Genomic DNA, 21,051 nt, shown 5'->3' on the forward strand with positions numbered 1-21,051 from the left:
TAAAATCAGGAACAAGACAAAGATGTCTTTTGTTACCACTCTTGTTCAATATAGTTCTGGAAACAATAGCCACAGCAATTAGACAAGAGAAAGAAATAAAAGGGATAAGGTTAAGAAAGGAAGAAGTTAAAAAAATTATCATTTTTTGTGGATGACAATGATACTCCATGTAGAAGACCCCAAAAACTCCACCAAAAGATTTTTAACTTTGATAAGCAAATTCAGTGGTATAGCTGGATACAGTCAACACTCAAAAATCAATAGCCTTCCTGTACATGAATAGCAGACTCACGGAGAGAGAAATTAGAGAAACAATCCTTTCACAATAGCATCCAAAAAAATAAAATGCCAAGGAATCAGTTGGTCGGAGGGAGTAAAAGACCTCTACATTGAAAACTATAGTACTCTGAAAAAGGAGATTGAAGAGGATATCAGAAAATGGAAAGCTATCCCTGTTCTTGGATAGGAAGAACCCATATAGTGAAAATGGCCATCTTCCAAAATTGTTATACAGATTCAGTGCAATCCCAATCAAAATCCCAGCAGCATATCTCACAGAATTAGAAAAAACAATCCTAAAATTCATTTGGAACCAGAAGAGACCTAGAATAGCAAAGGCAATTCTGGGAAACAAAGGCAAAGCAGGGGTATCATAATCCCTGACTTTATGTTTATTTATTTATTTATTTATCTATTTATTTATTTGGTACCGGGAATCGAACTTGGGTCCTTGTGCTTGCGAAGCAGGCCGTGAAACCACTGAGCTAAATCTCTGGCCCTACCTGACTTTAAATTGTACTACAAAGCTATGGTGATAAAAATAGCATGGTACTGGCAAAAGAACAGACCTGAGGATCAATGGAACAGACTAGAGGATGCAGAAGCAACTCCAGACATACTCAACCACCTTATCTTTGACAAAGGAGCCAAACACCTTCACTGGAAGAAAGATAGCCTCTATAATAGATGGTGCTGGCAAAACTGGCTTTCCACATGCTGAAGATTGAAACTAGACCCGTATCTTTCACCACACACTATGGTAAAATTGAAATGGTTCAAAGATCTAAATATAGAAGGAAAAATGGAAACAAAGCTTTTGTACATAGGGAGGGGAGGGAGATGAGGGCAGGGAACAAAATAAAATTTATTTTTTAAAAAAGAATTATCTTTGGGAGCTGCGTGTGGTAGTACATGCTTGTAATCCGAGCACCTTGGGAGGCTGAGACAGGAGAATTGAAAGTTCAAGCCCAGCTAGGTGTGGTATTGCATAAGTATGTAATCCCAGCACTCAGTTGAGACAGGCGGATCTGCAGTTCAAAGCCATCCTGGGCTACACAGTGAGTTCAAGGCCAGCCTACATAGTGAGACCTTGTCTCAATAACAAAAACAAAAAAGTTGCCCAGCCTGGGCAATTTAGGAAGACCCTATCTCAGAATAAAAAAATTAAAAGGGCTGGGGATTTAGCTGTGTGTGAAGGCCCTCAATTCATTCCCCAGTATTACCATCTCCCCAAAAATCTTTGGAATTTCTCCATCCTAAACGGAAGACTGTCCTGACACAATAGTGTTAAAGACCCTAACTTACCTAGTACTATCTCCTTTTGCTACACCACTCTGCACAAACACTCCTTTTAATTCACCCAAACTGGATATTCACTTATATCTTAAGGTTCCCCGCCCCACCCCCTTTGTTGACACTTTTTTTTGGTACTAGGGATCGAACTCAGGATCTTGTTCTTTCGAGGCAGGCACGGTGCCACTGAGCTAAATCTCTGGCCCTATTGACACTTTTTAAAATCAGATACAACAGGACTGATTTAATCAGTATAAAATTGAAAGAGCTTTAGATCTGTAATAAAAATCCAAATTTAGGGAAGGGCAAACTTTAAAACATCAGCCAAGTAGGAAAGAAGGGTGAGGCAAGGAGGGTGAGGGAGCAGACACGCTGGAACTGGGAAGAGGTAACTGACCACTGTGTTAACACATTTTTAAAAATATGATATTTTTTTTTTGAGACAGTCTTTCTATATAGTTTAGGCTGGCCTTGAACTCACTATGTACCCCAGGCTGGCCTGGAAATCATAGCGATCCTCCTGCCTCATCCTTCCAAGTGCTGGAATTACAGGCGTGCACCGCCACGCCCGACTGGAATATATTTCTGATAGTTCTTTGTTCATTAAAATTTTACATGACCTTCAAAGGCTCAGCTCAAATGCATGTTCGCCGTGAGACTTAGGAGTCCTGTTTAGGGCTGGGGATTTAGCTCAGTGGTTTCGCCGCCTGCTGCGCAAGCGCTAGGACCCGAGTTCGATCCCCGGTACCAAAAAAAAAAAAAAAAAGAGTCCTGTGTTTAAAAGTAAGAATTTTCCGAAAAAAAAAAAAAGGTAAGAATTTTCCGTACCTTTCCACGGCATTTGCTTTTTTTTTTGGTACCGGGGATCGAACTCGGGTCCTTGCACTTGCAGGCAGGAGGTGGAACCGCAGACCTAAATCCCCGGCCCTTTTACTGTCTTTTTAAAATACTACTTAGGCCATACTACATATTTATTTGTCTTACCCTCTACTAGATGGTAAATTCTTTTTTTTGGTACCGGGGATCGAACTCGGGTCCTTGCACATGCGCAACCGGCAGCGAAACCACTGCGCTAAATCCCCGACCCAAAGATTGTAAATTCTTTGAGGCACAGCGTCGTCTTTGTATTGACAAAATACAAGACACACACCAAAGTTCTATAAACCCTTTTTTCCATGAAACCACAATGGGGATGCTGGCGCCTGCGCACTGGCTTTCTCGTGGTCAGCCTCCGGCGCAGCGCGTAGCGGAAGCGTGATGACGTAAAAGGCTCCGCGCCACCCATCGCTGCGCCCCAGTTGAGGCACTTGGGGCTCCAATATGGCCGAGCAACAGACTCCTTCAAAGTCGGCTGACCAGGTGTGCACCTTTCTCTTCAAAAAGCCCAGGCGGAAAGGGCCTGCAGGCAGCCGAAAGCGCCCAGTGTGTGACCTGGAGACCGGAGAAAGCAGCAGCAGTGGTGATGAAGGCAGCACTGTGGTTCGACCAGAGAAGAAGCGGGCGACCCACAATCCGATGATCCAGAAGACCTGTGGCAGCGGTAAAGGGAAGGCGGCTTATGGTTATCTGAGTAGCGAGGAAGAGGAGAGTGAGAGTTTGGGCGTGGTCTACAAGTCCACCCGTTCAGCGAAACCTGTGGGGCCAGAGGATATGGGGGCCACAGCAGTCTATGAGCTGGACACGGAGAAGGAGCGAGATGCACAAGCCATCTTTGAGCGCAGCCAGAAGATTCAGGAAGACCTGAGAGGCAAGAAAGATGACAAGATTTATCGGGGAATCAATAATTACCAGAAATATATGAAACCCAAGGATACGTCTATGGGCAATGCCTCCTCCGGGATGGTGAGGAAGGGACCCATCCGAGCACCTGAGCATCTACGGGCCACCGTGCGCTGGGATTACCAGCCTGACATCTGTAAGGACTACAAGGAGACTGGCTTCTGCGGGTTCGGAGATAGCTGCAAATTCCTCCATGACCGTTCAGATTACAAGCACGGATGGCAGATCGAACGTGAGCTTGATGAGGGTCGCTATGGTGTTTGTGAGGACGAAAACTTTGAAGTGGGAAGCGATGATGAGGAAATACCGTTCAAGTGTTTTATCTGCCGCCAGACCTTTAAAAACCCAGTTGTTACCAAGTGCAAGCATTATTTCTGCGAGAGCTGTGCACTGCAGCATTTCCGCACCACCTCGCGCTGCTATGTCTGTGACCAGCAGACAAACGGTGTCTTTAATCCTGCTAAAGAATTGATTGCTAAGCTGGAGAAGCATCGAGCAACTTCTGAGGATGGAGCTTCTGATATCCCAGAAGACCCCGAAAGGGCCTAATTCCCATTATTTAGGTTTTCCATAATTGTTAGATCTTAAAATAAATATTTTGTCTTTCTTTTGGTAATTTTTTTTTTTTTTTGGTACCCGGGGATTGAACTCGGGTCCTTAGCTTGTGAGGCAGGTGGTGGAACCACTGAGCTACATACCCAGTCCTCTTTTGGTAATCTTAAAAACAAAAACAACCACGATTGAAGGAATGCCACGTTCTCTAGAAGGAATACCATTTGTTTTATATAAAGGTGTTGCAGATTGAATCGATATACTTAATTTTTCAAGAACTCTCAAAATAGCCACCCCATGTACAAGTACACATTCTTACTCAAAATGAATTGAAACTAGTTATTCATACTCTAGTGGGTCTTGATGTGATTTTTCTTTTAAAGGAACAATGTTTCCATCTAGTGGAGAAATAGATTGGAGACCTTTCAAAGGGGACTGTTGATTTAAAATTCAAAGGCAAAAGTTACTCTTTTATGGGAAAAATAAGACCGTTTTGTAGAATCTGAAATGTGGAAGATATGAGACCCATGAATTTAAAATTGGGAGATGTGAATTAAGGCAGGAAATTGTGCTGTGTATATACACAGTATAGAATTTGTTGTACAAACTTTTAAAAAGACTCAAAGTATTCAGAGCATTCATTTGTTTTTTTTCTTCTTGGTACTGGGGATTGAACTCGGGTCCTTGGCGGCAGAACAACTGAGCTAAATCCCCAGCCCCAGAGCATTCATTTTTAAAGAAAAGCTTCTATGTACTTCATTTTTTTTGGGTACCAGGAATCGAACTCAGGACCTTGCACTTGCCAGGGCCTGTGCAGCTGAGCCACATTGTTTCCTTTTTTTTTTTTTTTTTGGTACCGGGGATCAAACTGGGGTCCTTGCGCCTGCCATAGCAAGTGGTAAAACCACTGAGCTAAATCCCCGGTCCCCCTGTTTGCTTTTTGAGACAGGGTCTTGCTATGTAGTTCAGGCTGGCCTTAAACTCACCAGGTTGGCGATGAACTCAAGGTGATCCTTCTGCCTTAGCCTCCTGAGTGCTGGGATTACAGGCGTGTGTCACTGTGCCCAGCTTCTGTCTACTTGAATAACAGAAGAAACATTGGTAGGTTACAGTTATTATTTTTTAATCATTTTAGTTTTCTTTTGACAGTGATAATGCTCATTTCAGCAAATTTAGCCTAGCAGATAAAAGAAAATTAAAAGTAACTGCCCTCACCAATTACACTACCTAAAGATGACCATTGTTAATATTTTTGTGGATAGTCTTTTTCTTCTGCTATGTAGAAATATTTTAAAGTATCAATAATGCTATTTTTATAAAAGTTAAATCATGACATGTAAGTTGTTAGGCTGATATTTCATCATATATTTAAATATTTTAATAACATTTTTCTATAGAATCTTTCATATAAATGCATGGAATTCCATTTGGTAGATATATCATTTGTTCTTTACTGTTGACATATGGACTTTTTGTTTTGTAGTTTGTAAAGTGTGAAGAACTTCTAAGAAGTAAAGTTTTCTGTCCTTAATTTTTAGGATAACTTCTTAGAAGTGGAATATATGGGTTAAAGAACACGAACATCAGTATTTAGTGCCATGTGTTTGTGGTCTCAGCTACTGGAGGATCACAAGAATTCAGGCTATAGTACTCTATGTTGATTGGGTGTCCATACACTGGTGCTGTCACATGGTGACCATCACATGAAGTAGGACACCACTAGGTTGCATGTATTGATCAGTAGTGTGATTGCACCTGTGAATAGTCCCCACACTCCAGCCTGGGCAGTGCAGTGAGGTCCTATTCCCTCTCTTTAAAAAAGCTCATGAGCTTTTAAAGGTGTGGTGCATTGGCTAGTTATCTTTTGAAAGGTTAATTTAGAGTTTGGGAAGAGTGTAGCGGCATATGAAAAACCCATTTCCTCACACATGTTTAATTTTGTATTTAATTTCATACATTTAAATTCATATGTTGACTTTAATTTTGGAAGTACGTAACAATGTAAGAGGCCGTTAAAAAAAGAAGGTGTAACATGTTAATACCGAATAGTTTCTCTGGTGTGAGAAACTGAAAGTGTAAATAAGGATTAAAATGAATAATTGATAATTTGAAATAGGAAGAAAAGGTCCAAAGGGGTAGGGGAAGTGGAAGGGGAAGGGGAAAGGAAAAACTATGAGAAAAGGAAAAAATGGAAACAAAGTCTTTGTAAATAGGGAAGGGTGGGGCTGGGGATTTAGCTCAGTGGCTCTGCTGCCTGGCTTTGCAAGCACAAGGTCCCAAGTCGTGTCATCCCCCCCCCCCCCCCCCGGCTGTGCGCCCTCCCCCAAAACAAAACAAAACAAAAAAACCATTCTTTGCCTAAAAGTTTTCTATATTTTTAAAATTTATATAGTTTTAGAGAACAGAAGTAGAATTCCTCCTGCTGGGCATAGTGGCTCGTACACATAATCTCAGCTACTTGGGAAGGTGAGGCAGGAAGATTGCAGGTTTGAGACCAGCCTAGGCAACTTAGTGAGACTTTGTCTAAAAATAAAAAGGGCTGGGAATGTAGCTCAGTGCTCCCTACGTTCAATCGCCAATACTGAAAAAAAAAAAAAAAAAAAAAAAGATCCCTGCATGGGAATCATGGGAGGATATTTCATCGATTGATATTAGGAAGAAATTTTTAAAAATGAGAACTATTAATGAGCAACATGATGTACTGAGGTTTGAATTGACCGGGGTTATAGCTCAGTGGTGCTATGCCTGCCTGGCAAGCACAGGGTCCTGAGTTCAATCCCCAGTACTGGAAAAAAATAAAAAGATTTGAATTAATGATATTTCTATCAGCACATTTCTTTCATAAAAGGAATTTCTATATTAAGTGGGATAATTGTATAATTTGACAGTAGTCCCTTCCAATTCTTAAATTTTATGATTCTGTCATTCCACATTTGAAATGAAGATATTTTGAAAATATGATTATGAGAAAAACTTGTCTGAATGCCCTGAGAACTGTCAATTACAAAAGTTTTTAAAACTTAATACTGATCTTGTAAATCTACTGAAGATTGAGGGAAATAAGGTACGTATCAGTGAGTACTCTGAATTTTTGTGTGTTTTTAGGACTAAAAAGTAATGTATAACAGAAAATGTTTCTTTTTTTTTTTTTTTTTTGCTTAAATTCTTTTATTGGTACATTTTAGGTATACAGTACGTGTACATTTATCATTGGGTGCTTGTACCTATACATGATGTATCTTGGTTCTTATTTTTTCCTTTTCTCATAATTTTTCCTTTCCCTTGCCCCTCCCACTTCTCCCACCCCTTTGGACCTTTTCTTCCTATTTCAAATTATCATTTATTTGTTTTAATCCTTATTTACACTTTCAGTTTCTCACACTAGAGAAACTTCAGTATTTACACAATTGTGTCCTATTTATTTCACTTAAGAGTGTGGCCTCAATATGCATCCATTTAGCTATAAATGTCTCTTGTTTCTTGTTCTTTATGGCAGAGTAATACTCCATTTTATAAAAAAACCACATCTTCTTTATCCAGTTTCCAGTTGATGGGCACTTGGGCTGTTTCCAAGTTTTAGCTATTACAAACTGTGCCACTATAAACATGGGTGGACATATATTGCTGTGGTTTGATTCTTTTAATTCTTTGTGTTTGTTTTTTTTTCTGGTACCGGAGATCGAACTTGGGTCCTTGTGCTTGCGCAGCAGGCAACAAAACCAGTGAACTAAATCCCCAGCCCAGATTCTTTTAATTCTTTTTTTTTTTTTTTTTGGTACCGGGGATCGAACTCGGGTCCTTGCACTTGTGTAGCAGGTGGCGAAACCACTGAGCTAAATCCCTGGCCCAATTCTTTTCATTCTTTTGGGAAGATACCCAGCAGGGGAATAGCTGGGTCAAATGAGACCTCTAGTCCTAGTTCTTTGAGGTATCCCCATACTAATTTCCACAGTGGTTGCACCAGTCTGCACTCCCACCAACAATGGAGAACGGTTCCTTTCTCTCCACACCCCCGCCAGCATTTGTTATTGGTTGATTTCTTGATAGCAGCCATTCTTTCTGGGGTGAGGTGGGATCTCAGTGTTGTTTTCACCTGCATCTTTCAAATGACCAGTGATGTTGAACATTTTTTCATATGTTTATTTGCTGCTTTTACTTCTTTGAGAAATGTCTGTTCATTTCAGGTGCCCATTTTTGAACTGGTTCTTTGAATTTGGGGATTCTGATTTTTTGGAGTTCTTTATATATTCTAGATAGTAGTCCTTTGTCTGAGGTATAGCTGCTAAAAATTTTTTCCCACATTGTAGATTGTCTTTTAGCTCTGTTGATGATATCTCTTGCAGTGCAGAAGCTTTTTAATAAGATGAGATCCCAGTTGTTGATTCTTTGTTCTAGTTCCTGTGCTACTGAGGTTTTGTTCATAAAGTCTTTTCCTCTGCCAATGTCTTCAAGAGTTCTGCCTAACTTATCTTCCAGCAGGTGTAGTGTTTCTGTTTTAATATTTAGGTCTTTAATCCACATTGATCTTAGTTTAGGGCATGGTGATAGATATGTGTCTAGTTTTAATCTTTGGCAGGTTGAAATCCAGTTTTTCCAACACCATTTATTAAATAGGCTATTTTTCCTCCAATGAGGGTGGTTGGCTCCTTTGTCAAAGATGAGGTGGCTGAGTATGTCTGGAGTTGTTTCTGCATCTTCTAATCTATTCCACCAATCCTCAGGTCTGTTTCTTTGCCAGTACCATGCTGTTTTTATCACAGTAGCTTTGTAGTATAGTTTCAGGTTGGGGATTGTGATACCCCCTGCCATATGTCTGTTGCCTAGAATTGCTTTTGCTATTCTAGGTCTCCTCTGGTTCCAAATGAATTTTTGGATCATTTTCTCTAGTTCTGTGAAATATATGGTTGGAATTTCAATCAGCATTGCATTAAATCTGTATAGCAGTTTTGGAAGTATGGCCATTTTCACTGTATTGGTTCTTCCTACCCAGGAACAAGGGATGTCTTTCTGTTTTCTTATATCCTCTTCGATCTCTTTTTTTTTAGAGTGCTGTAGTTTTCAGTGTAGAGGTCTTTTGCTTCCTTTGTTAGATTGATTCTTAGATATTTCATTTTTTTGGATGCTATTATAAAAGGAATTGTTTCTCTAATTTCTCTCTCAGTGAGTCTGTTATTTGTCTATAAGAAGGCTATTGTTTTTTGAGTGTTGACCTTATATCCAGCTACTCTACTGAATCTGTCAATTAAGTCTAGAAGTCTTGGCAGAGTTTTTTTGGTCTTCTATGTAGAGTATCATATCATCAGCAAATAATGACAGTTTAACTTCTTCTTTTCCTATCTTTATTCCTTTTATTTCTTTCTCTTTTCTAATTGCTGTGGCTAATGTTTCCAGAAGTATATTGAACAAGAGTGGTGATAGTGGGCATCCTTATCTTGTTCCTGATTTTAGCGTGAAAGTTTTCAGCTTTTGACCATTTAGTATGATGTTGGCTATGGTTTTTCATAGATAACCTTAATCAGGTTGAGATAAAGACCTTGTATTCCAATTTTATGTAGGGATTTTATCATGAATGGGTGTTGAATTTTGTGGAATGCTTTTTCTGCATCTGCATCTATTGAGATGATCATATGGTTTTTGTCATTGGTTCTGTTAATATACTTTATTATATTTATTGATTATGTATGTTGAACCATCCTTGCATCCCTGGGATAAATCCAACTTGGTCAGGGTGTCAGAAAATGTTTCTTTATTGAGTATTTTCTAGGGATATACTCCAATAACCCCTATTTCCCACTGACCATTTTTTGTTTTTTAATTGTAGCTGAAAGAAAATTTAAGGGTGACAGAGAAGAAACATCTAGAGACTCTTAGAAGAATGGAAGGCAGATTTTTTGAAGAAAAGGTACAAAATATTTAGTATTAACAGGGAAATGTTTTAGTTATTAGAACAACATAAGTAATTTGCATGCATTCTGAGACATACTGACTTTTCATCTCGTATTTTGTTAGATTTGTATTGAATAAAAGCAGAACAAAACTTCAAAAACAAAGCCTTTTGTTCTAGAAATCTCAGTGTCTAGCCAGGTATGATGACACACGCCTGTAATTCCAGCACTTGGGATGCTGAGGCAGGTGGATTGCCATGAGGCCAGCCTGAAATACATAGCAAGACCTTGTCTCAAAAAACAACAAAAAGAAGTCTCAGTTGTCTAGTCCTTTTCCCCTTTCCATTCAGAGATTCTTTATTTTTAAAATTTATTTTTGATATATAAAAGCATAAAAATTATATATATTACCCAGGTATGATGTTGCACACCTGTAATCCCAGAATTCTGGGAGTCTGAGGCAGGAGGATCACAAGTTTGTGTCCAGCCTTGTCAACCTAGCAACTTAGCAAGATTGTCTCAAAATAAAATGTAAAAAGGGCTGGGGATATATCTCAGTAGGAAGTTTTATTTGTGTTCCAGGTTTTATTTGTGTTTGAGGTAAGAAAGAAGGCAAAGCTTCAGCTGTATTTGTCCCTTTTATATGGAAAGCATAAAAGCTTTCTTAGAATCTCCTAGATTTCTTCTTATATCTCATTGGCCAAAACTGTTATAAGGATGTTGGGAAAGTGAGTGTTTTGTTTCTTTAACCACTAGTAGAAGCTGAGAAGGAAAAAGTAGAATGGGAATTAAGTGTTGGTTGTCTATCCACAGCAGTGCCTGCCTCACCTCGTAGGTAGAGACTTCACCGGTATTTCTCCCATGCTGGTTTGGTCCAGGAAGCTTTTCAATAGGTCTGCTCATTCACCTCATACCTCAGTGTGCTCTACTTGGTCACATAAAGGATTTCCTCAGGTTTTAGATGCTTCCTTTTGTTTTCCTATTTATTCCTTTCTGTTCCTTGAACTGCAAAGTACTGTCCTACTGTCTTATTTTCATACATGTTAGTGTCTATTCCTAGAATGTCTTCTTGCTCTGGTTCCTTCTCATTCTTCAGAGCTAAATGCCATTTTCTTTCTTTTTTTGGTACCGGGGATCGAACTCGGGTCCTTGTGCTTGCGCTGCAGGCAGCGAAACCACTGAGCTAAATCCCTGGCCCTAAACGCCATTTTCTCAGAAGATTTTCTAAACTCCAACCTGAAATGTCCCCCGGTTACTACCTATCTAATCACCTCATTTATTTCATTTATGGCACTTATCAGAGCCTATTAACTCTATTAAATATTCATTAGTGTCCTTGTTAGGGAGGTTATATAACATCAGGTTGCTTATGTTTAACTGCTACTTACTAGCTGTGTGACATTGGGCAGGCCACTAACCTCTCTTTTCTTCAGTCCTTGCTTTTGGGGATCTGGTTCATTGGGTTGTTGTGAGAAGTAAATAATACATATTAAGCTCTGAGAAATGTACCTGGCACATAGTAAATGCTCAGTATGTTATAGTTATGGATTAATGTTGGATCCTGCTGTAGAATATGAGCTTCATGAGATCAAAGGCCTTGCCTATTTTACCATAGAATCATTGGTATCTGAAACAACCTGGAACAGTAATAGTGTTCAATGGGTAAATGACTGACTCATCCTATTGCATTTAGCAGAAATTTCTTTCAGCTCTGGTTTCTCATATGGATGTGGCCTCCCACTCCCACCCCATGTATGTTTCATGTTGTTTATTTAATGAGGAAATTGGGAGGTACCCTAAGGTTCTTGTGTTCACACTCTCTTTTCTTGTTGGCTACTTAACCAGTACTTAGAATTCTTCACATGTGGCCATGTGAACAGGAGTATTTTATTCAATATTTTGAAATAATAATTTTTTTGTTGTTGTTGGTGGTGCTGGGTATCAAACTCAGGGTGTTGTGCATGCTAGAAAAATATTCTACCCCTGAGTTACACCTCCAGTCCTGAAATAATTGCTCTCTGTTGTATAAAATTTGTTGTAAGAAGCATAGCTCTGTGTTTATACAGCCTGTCTTCTTTTTCTTAGCACCGACTAGAACAAGAGGCCGAAAAGAAGATAATAATCCTAGCAGAAAGAGCCCACCATGAAGCCATGGTGTAAGAGACTATTACCTCCTTTTTTTTTTGGTAGCCTCTCTTCCTTCTTTGCTGATCTATTTTCTTCTTAGCTTTTTGTCTTCCCCCTCATCTCATGGTGTGCTTTCTTTAAATGCCCTGTTAGGTTCTCCTTCACTGTTTCATTCTCTGTGTTCCCCTTCCCCCTTCCCTTCACTCTTTTTGTAGCACCGTGCTTTGGTGAAAAGAACCTTGGCTTTGGAAGTAGGACCTTGGGTCTCAACATGTATACTAACTGAACATTGCAACATTTCTTAACTTTCTTGAAATTACAAAGTATGATCAAAATACATGGAACCTTTAAATTTTAAAAAATTATACCAGTAAAAGATATGTTGCCACTAATCTTCCTCAACATTATCCCCCTTGCTTCAGTTGGACTTATCACATATTTCTTGCCATTTTCTGAAGCAGTTTTTCTTTTGTTGTTACCAGGGATCAAACTCGGGACTTTGTGCGGCAGGCGGTGGAACCACTGAGCTAAATCCCTGGCCCTTCTGAAGCAGTTTTAAAAGTCCTCTTTTATGAGTGTTTTTACAAGGTGTGATAAAAAATACAGTGAATGCTGCTGCCTAGTACCATCTAGTGGAAAGGCAAGCTCATGGAAACATTATAATGTGTGCTCGTCCATCTTATTCACCAGATCTAGTGCACTATGTGACTTCTGGGTCTTCCCCAAAGTCAAAACAGCCATGAAAGATAAATGTTTTGAAGTGATTCAGGACATCGAAGGAGTAATGACAGTGTAACCAAACACTCATAAGAGAGGATGCCAGGTTATCATAACTTTCCATGATAGGCCGGGGATTTAGCTCAGTGGTTCTGCCACATGCCTCGATCCCCAGTACAAAAAAAAAGACAATAACTTTCCATGATAGCCCATGCTGTGTTTCCCAGATGCAGTGTGTACCTTCATTTTCTATTTACTCAATCCAAGCTTGCTCTGGGGAGCCAGTTTCTCTCCCACTCTTCATTTTTGCTTTCTTGAATAAACTTTGTCACTGCTTTAAAAAAAAAAAAAGGATGCCAGACTGCTTTAGAAAGTGTCAAGAATGATGGGATAAGTGTGTTTGGAGTGAGAAGGGAGTATTTTAAGGGGAACTAAATGCCAATGTGTTTTTTTTTTTACTGTGATTAAAACAAAACCAAACCAAAAATCAGTGTATTTTTTGATCACACCTAGTGAATTTCTTCATCTAAAAATGGGACTAATATTAGCAAGCTTGAAAGATTATCATGTGGTATATTTGCAGAAGTAACACTAGGTACATTATATTAACAAATTAACTCCCAGGTCTCAATGGTTTGTTTCTTGGTCATCTTATAACAATCCATTGTGGGTCTGGCAGCTCTTCTCTGATGGTGATTCAGGAAGCTGAGCTGCTTCCATCTTGTACCTCTGTCATTTTGGATTCCTAGGATATTTTCAGGTTCAACTGTGTTGACAGGAGAAAGCATGGAAAACTTGTATTTGAAAGTAATACATTATTTTTCACCTTCCTATGGGCTAAGAACTTAGTCACAAGATCCCTTCCTACCTGTTGAGTACCCACTATAAGTTAATGAGTGGTGGCTTTGTGTGTGTGTGTGTGGGGGGTGTGCTGAGGATTGAAACCAGGGCCTCGTGTGGTAGGCAAGTGCTGTACCACTGAACTACATACCCAGACCAGTGATGGTTATTATTAATGTTAGAGGGTCAAGCAATCATTATTCTCATTTGGTAATATTTAAAAAGTAGCCTAGGGCCCGGGGATTTAGCTCAGTGGTTTCGCCGCCTGCTGCGAAAGCACAGGGACCCGAGTTTGATCCCCGGTACCAAAAAATAAAAATAAAATAAAAAGTAGCCTATATTTTAGGATTTTATGTCTATTTCAGGCAATTGAATGCTGCTGGAAGAAATGTTTTTAAAGAGAATGTTCATCTCCAGAAAGCTCTTGCATATCACCTGAAGGAAGCTGATGCTCTACAAAAAACCTTCCAGAATTTGAAAGAGAGTCATACCAATCTGTTACAGCAAAAGGTTCTCACTCTCATTTAGACTTTGTTTCTTATCTTTTTTAAGGATTGGTTTGGTGAATACTAATAATTGAGTATAATAATGATATGTAAGGACAATAGGACCATTTTTCTTCTGTCTGGATGATGTACTTTCCTTATTTGAAAAGATTAATACTGAATGACTTGTAAGAAGCATTAGACTTAAAGCCAGGCATGGTGGCAGACACCTGTAAGCCCAGCACTAGGAGGGTGAGGCAGCAGGGTTGCTGCAGTTCCAGGCCAGCCTGGGCTACATAGTGAATTCAAGGCCAGTCTGAACTGTAGAGAGGAACTGTCTCAAAAAAAAAAAAAAAAAAAGAGAAAGAAAAGAAGAAGAAAAAAAGAAGCATTAGACTTGACTTTATAAAGAACATATAAGAAGGCCAGGCATGGTGGCACACACCTGTAATCCCAGCACTTGGGAGGCTGGGACAGGAGGATTGCCAGAAGTGCAAGGCCAGCCTGGGCTACATTGTAAATTCAAGGTAGTTTGAACCACATGGCGAGACCCTGTCTCAAAAAAGCAAAACAAAAAAAGAGACTGGGAAATTTTCAGCTGGGCTTAATGCCCAGTAAAATTGGGGTTTTATTACTAAGGAAGAAAGGGAAAAGAAAGGTGGATATTGAGAAAGGCAACTAGGAGACTACCACAGTTTCCTTTAGATAACTGTTAATATTTTACTGTCTAGTTTTATTGGTTTTGATAATATAAAATAACTTTTCAGAATTTTAGAGGAAGCGTTTTGTAATTAGCAAAATCAGTGGATTGCCTTCACAAGTCCAGACTTTCTATACATAGAAATACCAAAATGATCACCTCATTCTGGTGTCAGACTTAAATCTCAAGAAGTAACAGAAATTATGGAGGAGATTGTAGGTTCTAGAATGATTAAAGAAAAAAGAAGAAAAAACAACCTTTACCTCTTTCTGTTTTTAGGAGATCAGTGAACTACTAATTAAGGAGAAGATTTTGCAACTTACCCAGCAGAGAGCACAAATCCACATTCTTCAGAAGAAGGTGGTAAACTTGGAGAATGCTCTGAGTTTTATAACCAGAGAGTTTGAGGCTGAAGTTTTGAAAATGAAGCAATAGGCAGTGATAGAGAACCAAGCAGGTCAGGTAGAAATTGACAAGCTGCAGCAGCTTCTTCAGATGAAGGACAGGGAAATGAACCGAGTAAAGAAGCTGGCCAAGAACATACTGGATGAGAGAACAGAAGTGGAATGCTTCTTTTTAGATGCTGTACATGAAGTGAAGCAACAGATCTTGACGAGCAGGAAGCATTATAAGCAGATAGCACAAGCTGCTTTCAGTTTAAAAATGAGAATGGCATGTGCAGGAAAAACAGAATATCCTCAGATCAGGACATTTGATGCCAGAGAACACAGCACCAACAGTGTGAATCAGGATCTTATGGAGGCTGAAAAATGGTACTAATAACACTTTGATATATTGTCTTTTGTGCTATTTTTGTGACCCTTAAAGAAATAAGAACTCAGAAAAGTTTGGTTTGTTAATATTCACATGTTGAACAGATTTCTCAATAAGTTACTTGAGGATAGGAACCGATTACATATCTCTGTAAACCTTAATGTTTAGCAGAGTGTTCATGGTTCAGTCTGTATTCTTAGCAGGTGTCCCCTTTTTTCTTGTGACAGAAATTTGTCAGAAACTAGATTTGTCCTGTAGAATGTCATTGTGATATCTTTGGACCTGCTCCTTTATCTTACTTCATAGAAATAGAAAATTGGTTATAAAGGCTTCATTAGATTTAGGTTAAACTTTTTTTTATAGATGGGAAATAAAAGTGTCTTTGTTTTCAGAAGACATGACCATATGATAAAAAATCTGGAGAGATTTCCAAAAAACTTAACAAAACTAATAATCAAATTTAGCAAGTTGTCAGGATGCAAACTCAATATACAAAATCAAAGTGAGCCTGTTACTTTATGGAAAATAATTGGTGGTGTTTGTTGCCAGTGATAAAACTCAAACTTTTAAGCAAAAACGAGGATTTTGAAAAATTTGTTCACACCTTTGTGAGCTTAAAAGTTTACTAACGTTTAAATAATTAGTGATTTTGTTTGTTTTTGGTGATACTGGGAATTGAACCCAGAACCTTTATACTGAGCTATGTCACTGGCCCCTCTTATAGTGTTTCCATTTTGAGACAGCTCTCACTAAGTTGCCCAGGCTGGGCTTGAACTTAGATCCTCTTGCCTCAGTGGGACCAGGTTAAACTTTTTTTTTTTTTTTTTGTACTGGGGATTGAACTCTGGTCCTTGTGCTTGCAGGGCAGGCAGTGGAACCACTGAGCTAAATCCCCAGCCCTGGTTAAACTTTTTTTTTTGGTACCGGGGATTGAACTCAGGTCCTTGCACTTGCAAGGCAGGCGACAGAACCAATGAGGTAAATCTCCGGCCCCATGGTTAGACATTTTTGATAAGCATACTTTCTCATATATTTTGTACTGTTTCCTTTACCAACCTGAGGTGAAATTCATAGGTAATAAAATCTTAACTGACCATATAATTTAAAAAAATCAGTATAATAATTCTTTGTAATGATTCTTTATTACATTCATTCTTTTTCTTTTTTCCTGGTGTACCGGGAATCAAACTCCGGACCTTGTGCTTGCCAGGCAGGCGTGGTGCCACTGAGCTAAGTCCCTGGCCCTATAATGATTCTTTATTGTGCAGTAGTATTCTGTGGATTGGAAAATATTCAATAGTGCTTCTCCATCATTGCATTAACCAGAAGTCTACCAAAATTTCTAAAACACTGCCACTGTGATAAAGGTAGTTGAATGATTGAGGCAGTTGAAGATGGTATACAACAATTTTGTTTCCTGTTAACATTGTCTCTTAGCACGGCCTTTCCCCCATATGCCATTGATTACATTATAGTGCATTTTGAAGATTTTGAGAAAAAAGTATGCTTTGAGTACCAATTCAATTGGATTCTTGAAAGGGCTCAGGAAATTTAAAGGACTCTCTACTACTGTGAATTTAGCGTTTTATTTATTTATTTATTTTTGTTTTGTTTTGTTTTGTTTTGGTACCGGGGATCAAACTCAGGACCTTGCGCTTTTGAGGCAGGCAGCGGAACCACTGAGCTAAATCCCCGGCCCTATTTATTTACTTATTGTACCAGGAATTAAATTCAGGGCCTTGCACTTACCAGGCAGCCACTATGCCTTTGAGCTACATCCCTGGCCCCAGGTTTTGCTTTTTTTTTTGGTACTGAGGATTGAACTCGGGTCCTTGTGCATGCGCCCAGGTTTTGCTTTTTGAGATAGAGTTTCACTATATGGTTCAGGCTAGCCTCAAATTCACAGCACTCTTCTTGCCTCAGCCTTCCCAGTACTGAGATTATAAGCCTGACCCACCATGCCCAGTTTAGCATTTTGTTAAGAGTGCTTCCAAAAGTGTTTTCTACTTTAAATTATTATCATTATCATTATTATTTTTATTCTGAAGTGGTACTGAAGATTGCACTCAGGGCCTTCGCACTGAACTACAATACATCCCAGATTCTCACCCCCTTTTTAAAGTTTTTATTTTGAGACAGGATATTGCTCAGTCACTAAATTGCCCAAGGGAGGCTTGAACTTGTGATTTCCTCCTGCCTCAGCTTCTCAGAGTGCTGAGATTTACAGATGTGTACCACCATGCCCAGCTATTATTATTATTATTTTTTTTGGTACCAGGGATCGAACTCAGGACCTTGCACTTGCAAGGCAGGCGCCAGAACCAGCTATTATTATTGTTGTTGTTGTTATTATTGTTATTGGTGCTAAGGATCAAATCCAGGACCTTTTGCATGCTAGACAGCCACTCTACCACTGAGTTATATCCCAGCCCCTAAATTATTATTATTATTATTATTTTTTTTTTTTTTTGGTACTGGGGATCGAACTCGGGAACTAGTGCTTGTGAGGCAGGCACCAGAACCACTGAGCTAAATTCCCAGCCCAGTCCCCCTAAGTTATTTTTTAAGGGAATAATTCGTAGGTTCTTTTGAATTATAGAGCTGTTGGGAAGGTTGGACATGCTTAATGGCCTGTGAAAAGATTATCCTTCAAAAATACCCATAGTATAATTTATTACTTCCTTGCCATATTCAGAAGTCTGAATACCACTTGTATTAACAAGAGATTTGCTGTGATTTCCTTTTTGTTTCTTTGTCTTTTTTTTTCATTCTAGAGATAGTACCCAGGGCATTTGCAGCAAACTATATCCCCACACCTTTTTAAAAATTTTTATTTTGAGACATCATCTGACTAAGTTGATAAGTTGCCCAGGCTGGGCTTGAACTCAGCCTCCCTGAGCCTCCTGCTCAGCCTGGCTGAGTGTTGGAATTACAGGCATGTGACACCATGCCTGACTTAAAATTTCCACTTTTTAATAAGTACGTTGAAGGCCAGGGATTTAGCTCAGTGGTTTCGCCGCCTGTTGCGCAAGCGCAAGGACTCGAGTTCGATCCCCGGTACCAAAAAAACCCCAAACAAACAAATAAGTTGAGTCTCTACTATATATAAGGCAGTTTCCTGTTTTCTGAGTTCAGAGATCGAACTTGGGCCCTTGCGCTTTCAAGGCAGGCGGTGGCACCACTGAGCTAAATCCCTAGCCCTGTCCAATGTATTACATGTTATAAATGTTCAGAGAAATTAAATAAAATGATTCACTACATTATTGTAGAAACTAGATTTCCTATTCTGCCTTCTGTGTGACATTTTTGCTACTGGGCAATTTAGCACCTTAACTTCAGTGTCTTTTTGCCTCTACAAGCTGGGCAGAAGCAGTAGTTAGAATATTAGATCCTCTATGGGCTGGGAGTGTGGCTTAGCAATAGAGCTTATTCTTAGCATGTGGATTCAATCTCTAGCACCATATTTTAAAAAAAGAAAATTACGTCATCATTTTAAGAGGCAGATTGGTGAATGACCATTGAAATAAATGGTATCCATAAGGGAAAACGTAAACTTTTAAATTTAACCCAACTGAGCTATCTACAAATATATTTCTTATGTTATACATCAGCACATACTAGCTTTTATAAATAGCAAGTACATTACAAATCCTCTGGGAAAGTTATAGTATATAAAGACTTGCCTGGGGGAAAGGAGCGGTGGTGCAATCCTGTAATCCCAGTGCTCTAGGAAGCTGAGGCAGAGGGGATCACAAGTTTGGGTCCAGCCAGGGCAATTCAGTGACTTACCAAGACCCAACTCAAAATAGAAAAGAGGGGAGGCCAGGGGTTGAGCTCAGTGGTGCTGCCACCTGCCTTGCAAGTGCAAGGTCTCAAGTTCAATCCCTGGTACCTCAAAAACAATAAAAAAAATGTGTGTGGGGGTGCTGGGTATTGATGCAGCACAGTGAAAAGTCCCTGGGTTCAGTCATCAGTACCATAAAAAATGAAGGCATACCTGGAAAGTAAATGCAACCTTATTTGGGGTTAAGAAAATAGACTATAATTTAATGTTATTTTCTAAGTTTACTTTTTGTCAAAAAAATTTAAAAACAACTATATCACTAACTTTACTTTTTGTCAATCTGTTTTCATAGAAAAATATTTGATATAAAAAGAAATGTTATAAGAAAAACATCTACCAATAATATCACCAACATTTTTTCCAATTTACTCTGTCTTTGACCATATCTGGATACATGTTAGATTACAATATTCTTGTTTTGCTCCTTTGGTTAATGTTTGAGCACAGATTTTTTTTATGTTGTTATAGTTTTTGTCATTTTCATCTTCATGACTATATAACATTTTGGATTGGCTAGCATATTGGAATCTGCCTTAACTTTATGATTTTGTAATGGACATAGTTTGCTTTGTAGTTAGTATGTAATATTCAGTTATACTGTGAAATTTTTCCTATGTTTACATATTTTATATATTTTAAAAAGAAAAGCTTATTTTGATCACATTTTTCCTTTTCCCTTCACTCCTTGAAATTCTTTAGGACAAGTACTCAATGAAATGTGGATATTGGAGATTTGACTTGGGAGCAGAAGGAGAAAGTCTTGAGATTGCTCTTTGCAAAAATGAATGGTTTTTTTCCTAGGTAATTTCCTATTTCTGCAGTGAAATGCTAAGTTGTTGTCAAATCTAGAAACTACATAGAAACAATGAACTTACTCTTCTGAATAGTTTTTTTTTCTCCCCAGTACTGGGGATCAAACTCAGGACCTTGCGCTTGCGTGTCAGGGCTGGGGATTTAGCTCAGTGGTTTCGCCGCCTGCTGCACAAGCACAAGGAGCCGAGTTTGAGCCCCAGTACCAAAAAAAAAAGAAAATATGTTTAAGGACCAGAAAATATAAAAGAGTTTCATTGTCTAGCTATGGCAGTTCCCAGAGATAAAGAATGGCAGATGAATGAATGAATATGAAAAAAGAAGATGATTTGGAATTAAAGGGGAGAAAAAAAACCTGATTTTTTTTTTTTTTTTTTTTTTTTTTGAGACAGGGTCTCCCTGTGTAGTTCAGGCTGGCCTTGAGTTCACTAGGTAGCCCAGGTTGGCCTCTAACTCTCAGTGATCCTCCTGCTTCAGCCTCCATAGTGCCAAGATTACAGGCATGTGCCACCATGCTTGGCTAAAAGATGTAATTTTATGTTTAAGGTGATGTTTACTATAATGCTTTCTAAGAAGTTAGAACATTGCTAAACTGAATGTGCAGTACTCGCAGAGACACATAATAACAACTGTTAAGATTTTGTTGGTTTGCAAAGATAAGTAAATGATTTTTAAGATAATTATTAATCAAGGGATTCTCTAAGAAAGAGTCATAGAGCCAGGTGAGGTGATGCAGGCCTATAATCCCAGCACTTTGGGAGGCTGAGGCAGGAGAATTGCAATTTACCAATTTAGTAAGACCCTATCTTTTTTTTTTTTTTGGTACCAGGGATTGAACTTGGGTCCTTGTGCTTGCGCAGCAGGCAGCGAAACCACTGAGCTACATCCCTGGCCCTTAGTGAGACCCTATCTAAAAATAAAAAATAAAATGTAAAAGGGCTGGGGATATAGCTCAGTATAAATCTC

The 21,051-nt window shown here is 38.9% G+C and overlaps 2 protein-coding genes across 2 annotated transcripts in view; both read left to right on the forward strand.

Annotated features, from left to right (window-relative positions):
- Bbof1 (basal body orientation factor 1) overlaps positions 1–21,051 on the forward strand; it is a 49,523-nt gene that overhangs the window by 15,627 nt on the left and 12,845 nt on the right. The window contains 5 exon segments of the mRNA XM_004837216.3: positions 9,725–9,805; positions 11,874–11,944; positions 13,838–13,982; positions 14,937–15,430; positions 19,975–20,076. Coding sequence (XP_004837273.1) covers positions 9,725–9,805; positions 11,874–11,944; positions 13,838–13,982; positions 14,937–15,430; positions 19,975–20,076 — 893 coding nt within the window.
- LOC101704966 (E3 ubiquitin-protein ligase RNF113A-like) lies at positions 2,422–3,958 on the forward strand. Its single transcript, XM_004837215.4, has one exon. It carries the CDS (start codon positions 2,893–2,895, stop codon positions 3,898–3,900), a length of 1,008 nt encoding a protein of 335 aa, XP_004837272.1. The 5' UTR covers positions 2,422–2,892; the 3' UTR covers positions 3,901–3,958.

The sequence above is a fragment of the Heterocephalus glaber genome, unplaced genomic scaffold (genome assembly GCF_053883595.1).
Source record: "Heterocephalus glaber isolate CG9 unplaced genomic scaffold, H.glaber_assembly_v1.0 deba00001608, whole genome shotgun sequence".
Lineage (NCBI taxonomy): Eukaryota > Metazoa > Chordata > Mammalia > Rodentia > Bathyergidae > Heterocephalus > Heterocephalus glaber.

What these genes read in the sequence shown, in the direction of transcription:
- LOC101704966 (XM_004837215.4), top strand. Translation starts at nt 2,893, where the DNA reads ATGGCCGAGCAACAGACTCCTTCAAAGTCGGCTGACCAGGTGTGCACC.